At 44.9% G+C, this 21,415-nt stretch overlaps 1 protein-coding gene across 1 annotated transcript in view; it reads right to left on the bottom strand.

Moving 5' to 3' along the window:
- Positions 1–21,415, bottom strand: part of C11H2orf68 (chromosome 11 C2orf68 homolog) — a 73,829-nt gene that overhangs the window by 32,550 nt on the left and 19,864 nt on the right. The window contains exon 2 of the mRNA XM_086943382.1: positions 20,163–20,278. Within this exon, the coding sequence (XP_086799508.1) occupies positions 20,163–20,278 (116 nt within the window). The remainder of the gene's footprint in view (positions 1–20,162; positions 20,279–21,415) is intronic.

The raw sequence follows: 21,415 nt of genomic DNA on the forward strand, positions 1-21,415 counted from the left end.
CCCCAGTGGTCCCCAACGGTGGTGACTCAATGCCTTGGGTGGGCTCCAGGGCACCCACAATCAAGATGCCGGGTCCCTGGGACCAAAAAAGCTACTGGTGAGGGGAGCAATGTGGCCCCCTCCCCTAATAAAAAATATATATCTTTAGGGCCGGGCCCCAGGGGATGGAGGCCCCAGGGCTGAAATTGGCACGGGGAGGGGGACCACAATGCCCCCTTCCACTTTAATGAAAGTTTTTGGGCCCGGGGATGTAATGGTCCCTGGGCTCCTTAAAAGCCCAGGAGGTGCGTCCACCCTTCTTTAGCAAAAATAAAGCCGCAACGAGGTGACTGTCTGCGGGCTCTTGGAGCTAAATGGAGGGGGGGGGGGGGGTCCCGTGGCCCCCCTCCTTAATATCAGTAAAGTCCTGGGTAGGTGGTGGTTCCCAGGGTTTCTAAGTGGGAAAAGAGGGCAGGAAAATGAGCAGGAAAGGCAACGCTGAGCAGAAGAGGGCAAAACTTAGAGCATGAGACACTCATACAACCACTCAAAAACCCAAGGAGAGACACACCCACTCACTCACAGACCCACACTTACCCACTCACACACCCAGTGAGAGATTTATGCAGCCACTCCCAGGCTCACTGACACACCCATTGAGACATGCATGGACTCACTCTCAAAGATTACAGGTTACATTTAGAAAATAAAATGATAAAACCGTAGAAATTAAAATAAAATATCAAAGTTTACAGGGATATTATAGCTAGTAAATAGAATTTTAAAAAACGTAGAAATTCACTGAAAAAAAGAAAAAGGTTAGAAAGACAGTTAGGCTCAGATTTCACTCATACAAAACCAGTGAGATTCAAATTACATCACTGACAACATGTATAGAATCACCCACGCACCTACTCACACCCAGACAACCTCTCATACACCCACTGACCTACCCATACAACCACTCACACACCCATTGACTAATTCAAAGCCGCTGACACAGACAATCACCCACACACAGCCACTCACTTACCCATACCCCTATTCCCATGTCCCATATCAAATCACTCACTTACCCATACCCCTATTCCCATATCAAATGGGAATAATGACCTAAAAGGCATGTAGTGTTCACCGACCACAATCATAGACTGGCAGAAGAGAAAATATTCTTCCCAAAGCTTTCAAGTCTCTTGGATTGCCTATCAGGGGATGCGGAAAGAACGTTCCATATGGGAAGTGGAAGCTTGAACCACCAACCTTTGCGGCGTCAGGTGAGCGGTGAGGAAAGCTGGGTCGCCAGGTGCTGGCAGTGGATAATCGTTCTATTCACAGGAGCCCCTGCGCTGGGTGCCCAGAAGAACATACTTCAAGGCTTCATTGAAAGGCAGCAAGGGTTCTGCGCTGGGACACCAGGCTGCAGGACCTCTGTCAAGACGTTAGGCTTGACTGCCACCATAGAGAGCTGCAGGTCCAGGACCTCCACAGCCCTACGCACGACCGTAGCAAATGATAGCCCCTCATCCATAGCCAGGTTAGCGGGAGCTAGCATGCCAGGGTCCAGGGTTCGATTCCCGGCGCGGCAGGTTTCTGGACCAGGGTTAGCGGACTCGATAATTCTCTCGCCTCGGTGCCCACTCTGATCAGCGATCACACTCGGCAACTCTGGGCATTAGCTTGCCTCAGCTTCACTAACGGCCCCACCAGACCGCCAAGGATGCCTGGTCTCACCCTGGAGATACCCATTAAGGGACCATCTCTCAGGGAAGCCAGGAAGGGTTTCGCAGCGGTCGAAGCGCCTTGGGACCCTACGGGTAAGTAGTGCGCTATATAAATGCCAATACATTTACATTTACATTACACATTCACCCAGTCCCTCATAGTAGTCCATGTCCTGGGTTCGCGGATTTCTGAGGGGGTCCTGCTACCCCTCCGGATCCTCCTCCTCTAGCCCTAACCCTTCAGAATAGGGCAGGTTAAACAGCATGGAGCCGGTCTGGGCGTCGGTTGCCGCCTGACCTGCTCCGTATCATCGGGAATGGGGATTGGGGAGGTGACGCCAGACACGCCTAGGACCTCGGCTGCGGACGCGGCGCCGGGGAAGGTTGCTGTGGAGGTTTGACCGGTCTCATCCGGATCCAGTAGGAGGCTGTGGTACCAGGGCTCGAGCCAAAGGTGTGGAACCCACTAGAACTCCATCATTCGAACCTGCGGGCCCGAAGGCATCAAATAACTTTAATTTAGGCGGGGGTCGCTCCCGGCCCCGGGAAGGGAGGGAAGAGCGGAGCCGACAGAGGCACCCATTCCGTAGAGCTTTTTAAGTCATCAGTAATGTCACTGACCATGTCATGAGTGATGTAATATGCGACATAATCACCAGTGCATTGCGGGCTCGCAAATTAGTTAACTCAACTAACTAGAACGGGCGAATTTCTCTGGTTTTATAGTCAAATGTCCAACTAACTATAACGTCCCTGAAACCTATGTTTTTTTTTAAAATGCTCATTCCTAACTATAACATCTGTTAAACCTATGGTTCTTTTCAGTGAATTTCAAAGGTTTTTTAAATATTAAAATATGAAATTAATGTTTCTAAAACCTATATTTTTTCATATATTTTGAACTCGATTATACTTCTGTTTTTTAACTTTAAAAATTATTTAATGTTTTATAGCTTTCCCCAAAAATATTTTTGGGATGGGGTGGGGGGGGTGGTGGGGAGGAAAAAAATGCACTCCAAGCTCCATCACCACACGAATCTTATCCACCATATTGCTAAACTCGTAAATGATGCGCATTTCATATCCGATGACTTCGTGTCACTGCATCCCCTTAACATCATATACGCATGAAGTTACCCCAGGTGCTACTTTGGTATCCAACGGGTACGCAGTACCAAGCCACGTGTTACGTCATGTACATATGAGGTCGCGCCCGCTGCGCTTTGCGTATGAGACGAATACACGCTGACAGGCCCTATGTTACGTCAGAGAGTTATAGTATCGCGCCGGGTACACCATTCCCTTTTTTTTGTCTCAAAAGAACATCCAAATAACTTTAAACAGTATAGAAGAGCAAGCGATAATTTAAAATATTTTAAACATTTATATATTTCTAACTGTAATACACTTATAGAATGATAAATATATTTTGTCAAAATCGAGTCAAATGCGGCCTCCTTGCGCGATTGTCATGAGACCTTGAAAAAAAGCATTCGATTGGTTCTTAACATTTCCCATTGTAACAGTTGGGCAACCCCACCCATTTTACTCTCTCTCTACTGAGTTTGATAAGACACCTCTTCTGCTTTAGAAAGCTTTTTTGAAAAGTGTTTTCCTGTATACACATCTTATACTACACACAACATGCAACGATCATCTTGGTCAATACTCATGCTCTGTACATTAGCCTTCCACGTGTGATTGCCATGAATCTTAAGCGTTCCATTAAAAAACAAACGTGTTACACGATACCCCTGGTGTCTGTGTGTGCACATTATTGTGCTCCCTTCTGGCCTCGTTATTCGTGGCTCTAAGAAGTATCAGGAGCCACGGGTAGCGTGCACATCCTAGATCACGTGACAAACAGTAAACATCAATGTGTAGATTTCTTTTGCTCTACTCCCTGTTGTCAGGTTTTCCCAATATAGTAGTGTGTTATATGTAAGACTTTCAGATTCACATTTGACATGCATTGCTTCACTGTAATGAAGGTTATCACTGTGTATGATGTAGCCTCACTGCTGATCCTCCGTCCATACGAGCACATTCACATGTGTAAGCTTCGCGATAGCAACACTTTCAATAATACCGCACACGATTAACATGCATGTCTGCACATATCCACAACCATGACAACGACATGTAATGTTCACCATTCAATTTTTTCAAACACCATCTTATTAACAATAGTTTCTGCCCTCCCGACACATGCTACACTAATCTAAATTGCAAACTCTGCGAGGTCAAAACTACAAAAGAAACACACATAAGAACACTTCCTGGCCAGACAGGAACTGTACAACGCCCAGTTCCACAAAATAATTATTCACACACGTACGTAAGCCCAGCCCACTTTGCTTATGTGTAAATAGGATAACCACAACGCCACGTGTCCCTCTTCTTCCACACTGCCTCAGGTGTGTACGTATAAATAGGATAACCATGACGCAACATGTCCCTTTTCTTCCACACTGCCTCAGATGATATGCCACATCCACCTCGCATAGCACAATGTGAAATAAAAAAAAAAGAAATGGATCCATGATGTGTACACCATCCTGGCAATCTACATGGGCTCTAAATTGTGAGCCCTACTGCCAGTCGTCTACGAAAGGGATACATGAGGCGTACACGATCCTGAAATCATCGCTCCACCTGAATTGTGAGCACTGCTGCCCGTAGTGTTTGCTCACACAAGAATGACAGCAGGTAAGCGGAGCGGCCTCGGTGCACAGGGCCTCCAATTGAGCGCGGTGCGACGGGAGGGATGGGGTGCATCACCTTGGCTGCGCAGGTGCGAACAAGTGATGTTGCAGTGCGCAATGATGTGATCTCTGACCTCATTCAGTCTCATCTCAGTCTCATTTTATAAACCTCCTGGACTGTACTGTAGTCTGAGCCAGCGGGCAGCGCTGCCCTACCCTACAGACACCTCTTGAGGGCGGTGCTGCGGGTGGGGTGCATCACCCTGGCTGCGCAGGTGCGAACAAGCGATGTTGCCGTGCGTAATGATGTGATCTTTGACCTCATTCATTCACATCTGTCTCACTTTAAAGACCTGCTGTACCATACTGTAGGCCCGAGCCTACGGGCAGCGCTGCCATACAGACACCTGTTGAGCACGATGCTGCAGGAGGGGTGGAGTGCATCACCCGGAGTATGCACGTGCGAAAAAGCGATGCTGCCGTGCGTAATGATGTGATCTCTGACCTCATTCAGTCACAACTCTCTCATTTTAAGGACCTGCTGGACCGTACTGTAGGCGTTGGCTTTTAGGACACTGTAGTGAGCTCGTTACTAAGTATACATGCACACAGGCTTCCGCCACTGCATTACATGCGCACATTATGCTTCTAGAATGCGCTCTGTTCCTTTATATGTGAACCTTGGTATAACATTCTTATTTAACCTTGTGTATTCTCGTGCACACCAACTACTCTTTAAACCACAATTACCACTAACAGTTGGTATATCATACTTCAAAAAGGAAGGATGCACTCATCTCCTATTTTCTATTAAGCTTGAAATAAACCTTCATTTACCTCCAGACGTTTCCACCATTAAATTATTTCTCCCTTTCCAGACATTCCATTGATTGTCTCAAGAAGGGAGGAGCAGGAGCTGACCCCGCAATGATGCCCTGGGCATTCTGACACCTTCCATAGTGGTATCAAGACACCGTCCCCAACCGGAGACCTGGTCTACCGTACAAATGTACCCCGGACTCGGAGCTCACACCAACACGTCGTGGGACACACCAGTGGTGGCAGGTGAGCAGTGATGCCTCGGTGTGCAAGACCTACAACTGAGCATTGTGCGGGGGAACAGGCTGGGGTGCAGCACCCTGGGTTCAGCACCCTGGGTGCACAGGTGCATGCAAGCGATTTTTCCGTAGCTAATAATGTACGAATATATTATCAAAGAACGGCGATAACATTATCACCACTTTAGCGGCAGGAAACTGCAGCTAAAGTGGCTATAATGGGCTTCATATTATGCCCTTCTGAATTCCCATAGAACCCTAGGTTCACAACCAGAACCTGGGCTTCTATGGGAATTCACAAGGGACTATTATCAACCCGTTATCGTCGCTTTAGCGGCAGTTTCCTGCCGTTAAAGTGGCGATAATGTTATCGCCGTTGCTTGATAACGTGGCCTATAATCTCTGGCCTCATGTGTTTCATTTTAAGGACTTGCTGAACCACACTCTCCCCCCAGCGTCCTAGACAAACGGGTGCCAGGAGGGTAAACAATAAGGGCTGGGTACAGTAGGCTGACGCTCTGTCTCCTCCTCCCTCTTCTTTTGACTCTCCCTCCCCTTCTCCCTTCCACCCACTCCCTTCCTTTCTCACTATCGTCCTTTCATTCGGACTACCTTTCTTTACCTCTTCCACACAGCACACATACTTCAGTTTCATTTTTGTCTTGCAGGTTTCCTACGCTGCTTCCACTGGAGTCTAACCCACGTTTTAGGTCTCGCCTATTCTAACCCGTTAGGGATTGAATAGGCGAGATTATAGTAAGCAGTCTGAAAAGTCTACCTAGCTCCAGATTGCGTACAGTTCATGTGAGGCAGGCGTGTGAGGCAGGCGCGTGCACATCAAACACCATCGGCCTCGGCATCAGACTTCAAAGGAAGCCGCTCCCCCCCCCCCCATCAGACTTCAAAGTGTTGCGCTCCCGCTCCCCCAGCAATGCCGAGAGCTTGTTTTTTTTTTGCATCCATTTCGCGGGAAAGCAGTATTTTGTTCGGCGTTCTCTGCACCTTTCTAGTTTTTTTTCTGGACAAAAGTGAAAGCCTACCGTGGTTGTTTACAGTAGCCTTGCTCCTCAAATGCCGTTGCTGTGTTGCCATCTCTCTAGGGACACAGCTTGAAAACACTCAACTTGCTAGCTGCAATGCTACATACGCTATGTTTTACCTCTAGACACGTTGATCCCTTGCAGACTGTGCTGACTCCGCCCCTCCTGATTTTGAAACTGACCAACGCAGTCACCACGCAGTCTCTCCAGAGTGATACCGCCGCCCAACACCAATTCCCCAGTAGGGCTGAGCCAGTTGCAGTTTCAGTGCCCATATACCTCACCGAGGCGGAACAAGTTGCAGAGTTTTGTCACACTCACCTCCAATCCTCACTACTGCGGTTTTATTCATCCCATGCTTGTTTTTTAGGTCTCGCCTAGCTATTGCGTAAGCAATCACTATGAGAGAGATATAGAGGTGCTCCAAGAAAGCTTACCAAGAGAGCTTTTGCATGTGCGCAGGGCGCACGCTTGCCATTTGCTCCCCCCCCCTCCCCCCTCAGAGTTGAAAGGAAGCCACTCGCACACCACCATTTGTCTGAGCCTCGGCATCAGACTTCAAAGGATTGTCTCCCGCTCCACCGCCACAGCAATGCCGAGATTTACCTTTCTTCCATATCTTGCATTTACTTCCTTTCCCCTGCCTTGCTCCCTTCCTCCTTGCCTTACATTTTATATTTCTTACATGTCTTATTTCACCATTTCGTTATTCCTTGATCGTTTAACCCTTCCTTATTTAAACATGTATTTCCTTCTTTCTTTTTCTTGGTTAACGTTTTTCATTCAGCCTGTAATTCAGTTGCTTTTCTTTTTGTGATGGGTTTCCTCTTTATTATCTTTGTCGTTCTCTCTCACCTTCGTTTCTTTCATTGCCTCTTTATTTCTAATTTCATTGCTTCTACAGGTTCACTTTTCAATGCTGTCCTTCTTTGCCTTTTTCGTTCCAGTCTCTTTCCTAATTTCTATTAAGTAACCTTTCTACACAGTAACCCTCTAGTGCCCGCAGTTACATATTATATAGCACAGCCTCATCTTTGCACGTGCCAAATTTGCACGGCGTTCTGGTCCCGCTCACCCTACGCCTCCCAGTTTCGCTCAAACCTCATTCTCTGAAAACTGCTTCTTATTTCCCAGTCTTCTCTCATTACTCATTCACGCATCTCGCCCTCAGCCTCTCTACCCTCCTCCCAGTCCCCCTCCTCCCTCCCAGTGATCCCCTCCGTCTCCAGGTTCCTCCTCTAGTCACCCAATGTCTTTCCATGTGTCTTATTTTCTTAGTCAGATTCTCCTGGTGTCGCTTCGTCATTTGATTCTTTTCATGTATTTGATCAAATCCTGTGTTCCCCTCTCCTCCACTGATTCTATTTCACTTGTCACTCAGCACCTCCCCTGCGGTCCCTGGAACTGTTTTCACTATTCTTCCCATTTCTGGTTCTTCTGCTGACCGTGGCCACCTTGTTTTAATTATTCCTTTGCCACGCGGCAAATGCTTGTTTGTAAAGTCTGCACTTCATTGTAAGGCTAATTAGTTGGTGGTTTACTTAATATAGATATATTTCTAGCAGTTTGACTCTATCATAACTCATGCCAACACAACTCTCGGCAACAAGCACTTGCACGCACATTAGGTTTAGTTTTACCTGTCCCTCTCTCCATAACACGCATTAACAAAGCAATATCTGTCCTGGCATTTTGAAAGAGAGTTGGCTGAGCATTTACAATTGTGTGCATGTTACCTGTGTTCATTCACATGTTTCTGGCTTCTCAGGGTATGCTTACTATTAAGTGTATTCAAAATTATTTACACTAGTGCCACGCTACCTCAAACCTATTGACTGCAACATTATGCTCGGTGTTACCACCTTGAAGCAGAGGAAATGATTATTTCAGAATGGGCCATGGATTACCACCTATTGCCCACAGTACATCAAGAATTACCACCATTCTAGCTCAAGTTGAAAAGACATGCCACTATTCTGCTACAGACAACATTGTACCAGGGGTAGGCATCATGTCATGGATGCCCACAGGTTGCAAAGAATTGCCATCTTTGTGCCAGGGCCATTATTACAGTGGGAGTAGGTAGAGGACATCATGCCATGGATGGCCACAAGTTTGCTAAGAATTACTATCCAAGGGAAAGCATTTGATACGAGTGGGCAAACTGACATACCCACTCCCATGCACTCATGAACATCTATGAGGGCACACACAAACATGTATGTAGCGTTGATTCATTTTGTTTATGCTAATCTTCAACTGTTATCCTGGCTCCTGCTACTGTCATGACCAAACCCCCTCACACTTCCTCACAACCTCTCACCCTCACCTTCAACCCCCTCACCTTCACGCCCCCTCACCCTCACCCCCACACTCCCTCACAACCCCTCACACACACTCACCCTCACCAGCATAGCATAACAAAACATAGCATAACAAAACACAACAAAGCATAGCATAACAAAACACAACAAAACATAACATAACAAAGCATATCATAGCATAACAAAGCATAGCATAACAAAGCATAGCATAACATAAAGCATAGCATAACAAAGCATAGCATAACAAAGCATAGCATAGTATAACAAAGCATAGCATAGTATAACAAAGCATAGCATAGTATAACAAAGCATAGCATAGTATAACAAAGCATAGCATAGTATAACAAAGCATAGCATAGTATAACAAAGCATAGCATAGTATAACAAAGCATAGCATAGTATAGCATAGCATAGTATAACAAAACATAGCACAACAAAATAAAGCATAACAAAACAAAGCATAGCATAACAAAACAAAGCATAGCATAACAAAAGAAAGCATAGAACAACAAAACAAAGCATAGCATAACAAAAGAAAGCATAGAACAACAAAACAAAGCATAGCATAACAAAACAACACAGCATAGCAAAACAAAGCTTAGCACAGCATAACAAAGCATAGCATAACAAAGCATAGCATAACAAAGCATAGCATAACAAAGCATAGCATAACAAAGCATAGCATAACAAAGCATAGCATAACAAAGCATAGCATAACAAAGCATAGCATAACAAAAAACAAAATAGCATAGCATAACAAAACATAACAATACAAAGCATAACAAAACAAAGCATAGGATAGCAAAACAAAGCATAGCATAACAAAACATAGCATAACAAAACATAGCATAGCAAAAAATAGCATAGCAAAAAATAGCATAGCAAAACATAGCATAGCAAAACATAGCATAGCAAAACATAGCATAGCAAAACATACCATAGCAAAACATACCATAGCAAAACATACCATAGCAAAACATTGCGTAGCACAACACAGCATAGCAAAACATAGCCAAACACAACAAAACATAGCATAGCATAACAAAACATAGCATAGCAAATCAAAGCATAGTATAACAAAACACAGCATAGCATAACAAATCAAAGCATAGGATAGCAAAACATAGCATAGCATAACCAAATAAAACATAGGCTAGCAAAACAAAACATAGCATACAGCATCGCTCAGCACCACCACAGCATCACTATGCGCTACCACAGCATCACTGAACGCCACAGCATCACTCGTTAGCCATCACAACATCACTCAGCGCCACCACAGCATCAATCTGTGCAACCATTCAACAACACCTGGTTCAAATATGTTATTTCAATGTTTCAAGCTTTATTACAAATGTAACAAAAAGAGGTTAATATTTCACTTCTGTTCTTGGATTTGTCACAATAAAATAAACTGACCATAATCTTCACAAACGTTATTTACAAAACTTTAAGCTATTGCCATTATAAATTACAATAACTTTTATTTAAGTATTAATTATTTTAAAAAAATTAAAAGCCATTGTTATTTGTAATAGCAATACATGTAAGTCACGTGAATACAACACATATTGCATTACAAATGCTATAGGTGTCCATTTGTGAAAGTTATAACTATTGGCATTGTATATGACAACGCTATTAATTTTGCTACTTTCAAAAACAAAACATAGATAATAAAAAAATTGTAATTTACAATACCAACAGCTCAAACTTTCCTAATGCGAGACCTATTGTAGGAAGGTGGATATCTGACTATATGGTTACCCCAACTTTTTGCCTAGTATTTAGCTGGTTTTTGACTTAGTTGGCATGGGATCCTGCTATTCAGGGCCCCAGGCTATCTGCTCTCTCAGTAAAATGGACTCCATGTACTTTAGGTACATACCTAATTGGGAATTGGGAATTGGGACACCTTTGGGAGCCCCTGTATAGTGTACCATAGGTGCATCCAAGGCCTACCAGGGGCTGCAGCTTGTATTATGCGACCCCTGGCTGGCCATCCAAACTGACACCACAGGCTGATCACTCAGATTGGGCAAGGTGGTGTAATCACCCCTTGCTTCGATATAGTATACCTATATCTACCCTTATATATAGACACATATATACCTATAAGTCACTCCTATGGCAGGCCTTGACAATCCTGAAGGCAGAGTGTTTGGTTTTATGTGAGAGGGTGCTCTAGCATGAGCTGAGCCCTTCTGAAGCTTTCGGAACCAGGTCCTTATAGCTGTTCTATGATATAGCCATACCATATACTCTTAAGTGCATTATAATCCTCGCAGGTAATGATAACTTTGGTTTGGCTTTATCAAAACATGTCGTGTAAGGTGTTAAACACTTTGGAATACTACCCCCCGCCGGTTCTAGTGGCGGGGGTAGCATTCCACCCTTCTAGAAGGAGAAGACATGTAATTACTGCTTTACCCGGTTAAAGTTAAACAGAGCCTCAACATCACAAAATGGATGCTGCCGCCACAGACACAAGTCTGACCTCCTGCAGCTGGACGAAACTCCGGCAAGGGAGGCCTGGACAGTAGGTTTCCAGTCGAGGGAGGTGCTAGCACCTCCCCAGACAGCGTGTAGTGTATTGGGGCAGGGTGGGTTCAATAGAAAGATGCTTTTCCAGGCACTGCCTGGGGCACACAAGGTGCTCCATGCATAGCCCGGTTCAAACTAGTTGCTGGGGTACTACAGCCCCAGCTCTGGCGCAAAACTGGACAAAGGGAAAGGGGCGTAACCACCACCTGTCTCGGGGTCCACCCATAGGAGGGACCTAGCAGATAATCCAGCCCCTTAGATTAGTATAACGATAGGAGCTGTGTCTAGAGACATTAGATTATCCTGGACTGAAACTCTGAAACAAAACTCTTGGACCTTCGACGTTCTATTCCGACTAGAAGACTGAAGACATCTCCCTTGTGGTCAAGGAGTGACCACCCTGTGCAAACAGGCACCACCAGTAACTTGCCGGTTTGCTTTGTCGACGCTCCCGCCGGAACCCGAAGACTCAGTGACTCAGGAACTGGACTTCCAGACTTCGCTGACTCCGATCCACATCCACAGCAAAGCTGAGACCCGTGACGGACACGAGAGACATGGGACCGGACACCCTGGACTACCTGCTCTTTGCTAACCGTGCAGCTTCTGAGGTATCCTCGAAGTTGTGCATTGGGGATTGAGAAGCCCCAGACCTGAGCAGCATTTGCACCGAGGTCAGCCTTCCACACTCCACTAGTGCCGTGTGGGGCCTGCTCCTGCATATCAGCTCGACGCGTCTTCCTGGTTGCTGGCCCGTTGGCTAGTGAGCCCTCCAAAGACTTCCTTTTGAAAATACACCACTTGCCTGGTTGCTCCGGGCTTGCTCCAGCTTCCCTGCAAAGGAGACGCTCCCCAGACCTTGCTGGTCTGAACTGAAGCCAATCTTCCCACCCTGCGTGGATTGCGTTTGCCAAGGCTTTTTGGGTCCAATCCGAATACAGACACCGGAGACAAGATCCTTCGTTGGACAGCTTGAATCCAGCTCCTGGTCGTCATCGACGCTACCTGGTCCTCGTGGCTGCAGAGACAAGCTTCACCTTCCTCACCTGAATCAGCTCGACATCGCCTGGTTCCTTCCTGGTCACTGGCTAGTGACCCAGACTCTGTCCCCTCTGCTTTCAGGGTCTTCATATCTTCGATCCACCCTTGGATCCACCCGGACACTTTTTTTCCTGGTCGCCTGCAGCACTTTCTTGCAGCTCTCCATAGGAAACAGCGACAAAACCCAAAACGAAAGAACACCTATGCACCCGGCTTCCCTGGGTGAGGTAACTCAAGTGCTCCGGTGCTCCCTTGGGTGTTGACTCGAAGTGTCCTAGTTTAAAAGGGTTTTACCGTAGTCCATCCGGAAGTGTCCTTAATCTACTACTTTGTAACTTTTATGTTCCCATTATAACTCTATGGTAACTTGCGACTGTGTTTAGACACTGCACGCGTCTCCCGTGGGCCTCCTGCTTCCAATCCCTTGGTTGTTCAGGGTAGCCCCAGTGATTCCCTAGGCTCTAGGCCTATTCACTATTCCTGAAGTGGGTCTTATACCATGAACTTAGTATATGGTTCGTGAGGCCCCTATGGCAGAATTGTATTTGTGCAACTTAAAGTATGCTGAATGAGTAACTTGTAATGTATATCGATCTCTGACCTCAAAGAGTTCAGAGGGGTGTGTTAGTAATAAATACATATATATATTTTGTATATACCTTGTGTGGTGTCCTTTCATTTGGTATTCAAGGGATTATAATTGGTAAAACAGCTTGCTTTACATGCTCTCTGAAGTTTTAGCCTAAGACTGCTGGTCCATGCTACCACTAGGATAGCTGATCTATAAGGTTGACTTTACAACCACCATCATAAGGGTCGTTTAGACTGGTGCAAGGTGCCCACTAGAATAGTGGACATCATATACCAGGATAACTTCTCACACCTATTGCATTGCAAATGCTTGTTTTATTATACTGTTTCTTCTACTAAAGTTACATTTCTGTTTTAATAAAGGTTACTTTTTTTCAAATAAATAACTGAGTGTATAGGTCTTCTTTTTCTGACACATGTCTAATATTTATTGTGAAAATCATCAGTTTATAGGAGATTTTAAGGACAAACATATCTAAATATTAGAGTGCACCTACCACCCATAATCTAACCGACTATTAGACAAATGAAGCCTGGGTAATTGTACAGCTGCAAGAGTTCTGAGTGTATTACTTTATAACACCAAGAGTACCCCCGTGTGAATACAGAACAAATAAGGCAACACCTAGGACCATCGAGGTTTCAGGGATTGAAGAGGCCCACCCTGCATATTTGAATAAAGCCCCGGAGTGTGGCAATCCCCTGACTACAGTTGGCCTCGTACCCCCCGAACAATTAGTAAACAATACCCGGGAAGGTGGGGGTCCCCTAGGCTGCAAAACGTCTGTGCCCTTCCGCAGAAGTGGAAATGGTCCAAATTATTTGTCCTCAGATTGAAAAATCGCGGGGAAAAAAGTCAACAAAGCTGTCTCTGCATACCTCAGAGTCCACAAAATTGGGTCCATATAGAACAACAATATATGTTTTGATATGGCGGTTTTATACAGAAGTGATGGAGTACCCTTCACAGATCAGTGAAACTGAGTTTTCCTGAATAACATGAAGCTGTGCATCCGCACTTATATGTAGCTCCACCTAATGAACACAAGGGCTCTTTTTAGAGCCACCCTATAACTTACAACCTAGGTCCGCTATTTTAGGGTCAGATAACGGCAACCCTCGGACCCTTGCCAAAATGTATTCTCCACACAGCTGTGGCGCAGCGGCCAGACCATCTCACTTTGCAGAACAGACCTCTCGCTTTGATCCCTGGCTCTACTCACCCATAAAGGGGAGTAGTTGGCACTTTACAAATACTGTATTCATTTACCCTCGCACTCCCTATAAAACACCACCTAAGCACCATATACAAGTTGAACATGTGTGGCACAGTGCCCAGAGCACATGACTTCACAACATACCACACAGTTTAGGTTCACGGTTTCATCCCCGACTCCAGCAGCAGCTCAATTTAACAGCATGACACTCTAGGCAATACCTCACTTAATTTCTGTACCCCGCACTTTCAGACCGGTAGGGGTCAGTAGTTCAGCGACTTTATCCCGAGTGCATCAGCATCTCAGCTTGCGTCCCCAGCGCCATCACACCTGTAGGAGTGAGTAGTTAGCACTTCACAAATACCGAATTGATTTGATACGTGCAAATTTACCTTCGCACTCCCTCTATAACGTCCCCTAAGCACCATACACAAGCTACAATGTTCAAAACAAAAGTTCATCCAAGTAGCTATAACTACATGCTGACACTACTTGCACAAATGTGGCACAGCGGCCTGAGCCCATGACTTCACAGCATATGACACACAGTTTGGGCTCACACTTTAATCCGAGTCCGGCAGAAGCTCAGATTAACAGCATCAGACTCTAGACAATACCTCACATATTTTCCGTACCCCAGGACTTTCAGACCAGTACGGGTCAGTAGTTTGTCCTAGTAGGTATAAACACATGCTGACACTACTTCCACAACTATACTGCAGCGGCCAGGGCACATGACTTCACAGCATAAGACACACACTTTGGACTCGCGCTTTAATCCCAGAGTCGGCACCAGCTCACCTTACCAGCATCAGACTCTAGGCAATACCTCAATTAATTTCCGTAGCCCAGCACTTTCACAATGGTAGCGGTGAATACTTAGCTTCACACTCCTTCTATAGCACACCCTAAACACCCCACAGAGGTTACAGTGCTCCTACCCTTCTCTTTCCCAGTTTTTTCACTTTTTCCCCTTACTCGCTTCAACGGAATCACAAAATGGCGGCCAACACTTCCTAGTTGCAACCGCTCGCAGCCAATCAGCAGCAATCTCGTGCTTGTAACGCCTCAGCCAATCAGATGGCAGAATTCCCAAATATCGATATCTGTAAATTTAGATATTTCTCAAAAACTACTGAACGAATTTACATCAAATAAACAAAAGTGTGCTATCTAGATCAAGAACATTCTCCCTGCCAAATTTGGGGTAATTCCGTTCACCCCTTCACCCTGTCTGAAGTTTCCTATGGAAATTAACATGGAGAAAACACGTTTTGGGACCCCCCTTTTTTCTCGGACCCACCTTGACGAATCACCCCCAAACTTTCAACATAGGAGTTGATCTCAACAAAGAATTTGTTTAGAAAATTTTGAAAAGATTTGTCAATTGGTGTCAAAAGTTATTGAGAATAGAATATTGACATTTTCCTATGGTAACTCGGTGTTAACTATAACTACCTACTGGCGACCGCCAGTAGGTAATATATATATTTATATTTACCCAATAGCAGTCAGTACTGGGTAGTTCTACTTCTGTCAGCTGTTCCATACGTAAAGCGTTTTTGTGTTGCTAATAACTTTGGCCCGGTTTGACGAATCTCCACAAAACATTCCAAAAAGGGGCTACTTTTTGACTAGTTTGTGCATGGAGTGATCCATCAACCTGATTCTAAGAAAAAAGCGGGTCCCAAGTGCTAAATCCTCGTGCATTTTCCACAGACTTGAGAAGAGCTACTGCAAAAACTGCTGTACGGAATTAAAACAAATTTGACAAGAAGCTGGATCTTGGTCCGTTCAATAGTTTTTTTTTTTAATTAAGGGCCAAGAGTATTTATAGGTCTGGACGGTCGGGTCTCTGAATGTTCTGATTGACCCGCAAATTACAGAACTTTCCATTCGTCAAAGTTTGAGGTTTGCAAGGGATTCTGGGTAAACAAAACACAGTGAACCACGCAAGTCAACCAAACAGGGATTTCCCTAGGTGTCTAGTTTTCAAACATGTTCAGGTTTGCTAGGTTTCCCTAGGGTCTGGCTGAGGTAGGGCCCAAAATCCACAGATACCCGCAGTCGGTAAAAAAGGGTCCCTTTTCAGTGGAAAAATGTGCTGTGTCCATGTTATTAAGTTTTTGACCATTTCCTTATGCAGCCACTAGGCCTATCCACTCCAGTGAGGTACCATTTTCATCAGAAGACGTGGGAGCATAGAATAGTAGAACGTTTATTATTACCAATTGGATTTCACTGCATTTGTGCCTTCCAAATGTAAGCCAGTGTATAGGAAAGATGATATTTGGAAAAATACACTCTACATCATATGCTAGAACATGGAACCCACAAAATCTGAGGCCTACAAATAACCACTGCTCCTAAACTCCGTATCATGTGCCCATCTCAGAAACACATAGGTTTCCTTGATACCGTTTTTTTACTTTACATATTTCACCATATAAATTGGCTATACTTGGTATGCAGAGAAAAAACTGTGTATGGTGCAGCCCAATTGTTGGCTCTGTGTACCTTGACCCAACAGTTAAGGGGTCAAAACACGACAGTACATAGATCCAAGACCAAACACAAACTGACTTACCTGTAGAATTTCAGGTTTCAAAAGATAGCATAGCCAATAGGTCTCGCCTTTAGGAACTTATAAGTGTTTAGCCCATGCAGCACTTTACCCTCGACTTTGGGAAATACAAGCCCCAAAACATGTAATATACTTTAATATGCCAAACAGCGTCACAGGCGAGACCTGCACGTTTTGCCACTGGGAGACGGGTGCAGAGAAAATCAAAGGAAGAAAGTGTGTGTTCATGATTCTTACCACCACCTGGCTAGTACGGATTTTTTGTGTGTCACAGAAAGTGGAACACATGGTTTTCTAAATTGTTCAGCCCATGCAACACCCAACGACAGGGGGTCTGGTTCCTTACTGGGTGAACTACAGTGTTTAAAAACTGAAAGATTCATTGTGAAGCGCTATGCGGAAATAAGTTATTATGACTGGGTCAGTTTACGCTGCTGAAAAAAAAAAAATGCTAACTTAATACAACGTTGAAGTGACATGGTTATAAGAAGGCCTGTACGGCTGGGGCTGGAAGCCAGTTACAAGCACCCAGGAAGTTGTACGAGGCGAATAACTGGGCACGAGCCCGGGTAGCAGGGGGAGGAGGCTGCAAGCAGGTCTGTGTGGAATGGAAAAGTGCAAACATTTGTACAGCGCTTCCGAGCTGAAGCAATAAGAGGGTCGAATGGAAACAGGCGGGACAGAGGCTTGGGATTCGGAGAGAGGGTGCTGACGGGGTAGGAAAGACGGGAATGGACAGGGAAAAGGCAGGTAAAAAGATAGATGATGCGGAGGGCAGGCGAGAAGGGGCGGGTGAAAAAAGAAAAGACGAGAAGTGTTGGAGAATTTTGGAGATGCTTGAAAGCAGCAGGCGAGATGGAAAACATGGTGAGTGAGGAGAGATGTGGCGGGACAAAGAAGCAAGGTTGAGACAGCCCGAGAGCGGTAAAGATGTACGATTGAATTAAAAGTAGACAGGATGGAGAGGCCAACACCGACAGTGAAGAAGAGAAAGAAAAAGAGATTGAGAGGAAGAGGGTAATAAACGGGAGACGAAGACAGGGGAAGGAGGCAGACTAAGGAATGCTGAAAATGAGGAGAGGGAGAGAGCTTGGAGCATGTGATGGAAATAATGGCAGAGAGAAAAGGAAAACATAGAAGGAATCGGGGAGGGGAGAGGGGGTTGGAGGAGAAATAAAATAAAATAGTGAAGGGGTCTCCATGGACATCGATGTTTTACTTACAGATTGTAATCCCAGCCGAACATACATTAAAAAAACCTTGTTATGTCACTCCCATACACAAGTGCTAAAAGCGAGCCCCAGCGCCTTGACAGCCTGTAGGTGGAATGGGCGCTACACAAACATCTGATAGCATACCCATCAGATCGTAACGCTGAGACTAAGCTAGAAACAGCATAAAGAGAGGATGATGAAGAGATGACAGAGCTAGAGACTGCCCGAACATAAATTTGGCGCGGGTGGGGGGGGTTGGAGGAGCAAGTGGGAGCAAGAAAGGGGGAAAGAAAAATAGAGAATCGTTCAGAAAGGAGTGGGGGGGCGAGATGGGGTGCGAGACACGGAGAACGACTTAGAGAACGGATAAGAATTAGGAATGAAGGTACAATAGAATAGAGAAGAGGGGAGGAACCCCCCAAGGGAGCTGGCAGGACAAAGTATGGCGATAAGGGGTAGGGCGAGAAGCGTAAAGCTTGAGATAACAGTGATCCAAAGGGAGGAAGAGAGACTGGGGGCAGAGAGAGGGTGAGCGACGGGTTTCTGCAGAGGAAAAGCAACAATTGACAAAGGGGAAAAAAGCCAGGGCCAGCCGACCGCCATCTGTTTACAATTGACACGACCAAGAGACGCGGTTGTGATAATTGGAAACAGATGGCGCTGCTGCTCGCTCAAGCCGTGGGCGGATACAAAGGTGGGACATGCACCTGCCTTTGCCCAATTGCGTGCTGTCTTTTTAGAAAGACGCACGCAAAGCCCATTAGCGTGTGAGCACCACACGCATGAGCTGCAAGTAAAGCTGTAGCGATTCCAAGAAGCCCTCTCCTAAACCAGCGCATGCGCGCTGCGCTCGACCTAAAAAGTGACTGGTAATGGACGGATATAAAAGCCAGAGGGGCTCAAATGGAAAGATGTCAGTTTGCTGGTCACTACAGTCTTCCTTTGGTAAATGAAAAATGTGAATCAAACCCACAAAAGGTGATGGGAAGAATGCTTGCGATAATTAGCTTGTGTAGCACTCCAAACCATCGTTATTTTGCCAATCACGCCACCTCAATTTCAAACCAGACATGTGCAGATCAGTCTTGACCCCGATCTTGTAAATGGAAAAGGTGACCCGATTCCACATTGTGAAACTGACAATGTATTATCTATTTTAAAGAAATAAAAAAAGAATAGAATATTGAACACCCAAAAAAAGGGGTGATTATCTGTTCATAGCAGTGCTTTCCAGTAAAATGTTTAATGGAAGGTTGTCTTTGTCTAACCCAGAGGTAAAACTGTAGTCACACAATTAGGAGTAAGAATGGAGGGTTTTCATATTTAAATTATCTCACTCACTGACACAAACTCAGGTCACATTACCTCACATCATTAAAAACAGTAGGTCCCCTAGGGTTAGTGATGTGTTGCATTTGTGCCAATCATCAAACACTGTGATAGTAACAATTTTTTTAACTGTGTATAAAACTGTAATAAACAAGGGAATAGTGGAGGCAGTGTTGTCTGTTTAAAAAATCCTTGAGTGATACAGAGCCACAGACACGTGGGGAGTACGAACGGAGGATAGGCTTTATCTGCCTTACACCCTGTTGGGCTGAGGTGGGGAAAGGCTGTAGTTAATAAATACCAATATACTTAAATTAGGCTATCAGACTTGGGATTAAAAATATGCTCAATTGTAAATGAAGGTAGTAGACTTAGATGGGGTACCTCAGCCAGAGACTCTACCAAAGGTCTGGGGCAGAGAAACAGTGAATCCACAAAGTGACTGGGATGGGAGAGCTCCATAGACAACTGAGATAGGAAAGGAAGGCAAATTCATGAGAAGGCTCGAGATCAAACATTGTAAACTATAACGATATGACAGGTCAGGAGCCAGGAGAACTAAATTTAAATCTAGCACAGGTTACATCCTTTTAATATAGATGGTTCCATTCAGTTGAATCCAGGAAATTTCTATCTTTCATACGTGGTACCTAGTGTCCCAGGATCAATTGTTGAGCAGCAGAGAAACTGCTGTACCTAGTTAAGTGCAAGGGAAGGAAGCCAGAGTAGCACGGTGCCTGGCAGGATAGGTTGGGAGGCCAGTCTCTGCACCTGGTTTGGTTCTTGCAGTATAAAGAAGCCCTCAGCAACCTCACCTCCCTGGCGTGGATTGTAGACAGGCTGGTCCGGTTTCTTGGGTCGAGACGGCCCTGGAGTATGCCTGGGCTTCTGCTTTTCCTTTGCCTCTTTCACTTCCTTGTCATAGTCATCCCTGTGAGAGGTAAAACAGTAGTGTGAAAACAGAGTGCTGCTATTCCATATCTCCAACCTGACATGGATCAGTTCAACTCACACCTTAAACAACAGATCAACTTTCATTAAAAATTATGATCTTATTAAATAAAACCCTTTCTAGCTCTTGAGGTAGCCAAACATTTAGATTTAACTAAAATTACATATATGTGTACCGTGGCCCAGCAGTTAATGGAGTCAAAGAACGTTAGTACATAGATCCAAGACTAAAAACAACTGACTTACATGTGGAATTTCAGGTTTTAAAGGATGCAGTAAATGTAAAACATACAGCATTGCCCATAATACAAAAGCATTTGAAGACATCCGGGGAGATATATATATATATATATATATATATATATATATATCTCGATAGGAGCTTTCAACCAGCCCTCTTTATCAATTGGTCTCCTTTTCTCTCATTCACATTTTTATTCTACCTTGTATAGCCCAGAGGGCAGGGAAATTAAGCCCACTTCCGCCACTGGTTACCTTCATTGTAAGTGACGACATTCTGACCTTTCACAAGAGCACAGTAGTTCCATTCATTGCTAGGGACTAACTAGTAAAGCAATGCGTGCTTTCAGGCACCAAAAGAAAAATCAAAACATTTGTTTGTAGCTAGTTTTCTTTTTTTCCCCTTATACTGACCAAGAGATCGACAGTCCCCTAACCGATCACGTTAAAAATAAATAACGCCATATCTATTGCTTTGTCCAATGCTTGCTTGCTTTAAGATATTATACCAATTTTGCATGCATGACATTAAACCCCTTTTCCACTCATGACACTTTCCCAATTACATCAACCCGGTTTCCCTTTTTAAATTGCCTTGCAACATAAGCGCCACCAACTTCCTATGTAGCAACCTATAAGCTCTGTTAAGACACGGAAAACAGTCAAATATATTGCCTATCTACCACACGGTCTTCTGCACCATCAGCAGGCGTACGGAGAGTGAAGCAATCCTACAGCCCTCACGCATTACACAACAAAACTTCCCAGAAAGGTCACATTAGAAGCATGCACTCTATTAACCAGGCAACAGTAATCACAATCCAGTCAACAGTGCACTCTTCTGCATCACTGACATGTCTGCGCCAGGACGCTCCTT

The sequence above is a fragment of the Lissotriton vulgaris genome, chromosome 11 (genome assembly GCF_964263255.1).
Source record: "Lissotriton vulgaris chromosome 11, aLisVul1.2, whole genome shotgun sequence".
Lineage (NCBI taxonomy): Eukaryota > Metazoa > Chordata > Amphibia > Caudata > Salamandridae > Lissotriton > Lissotriton vulgaris.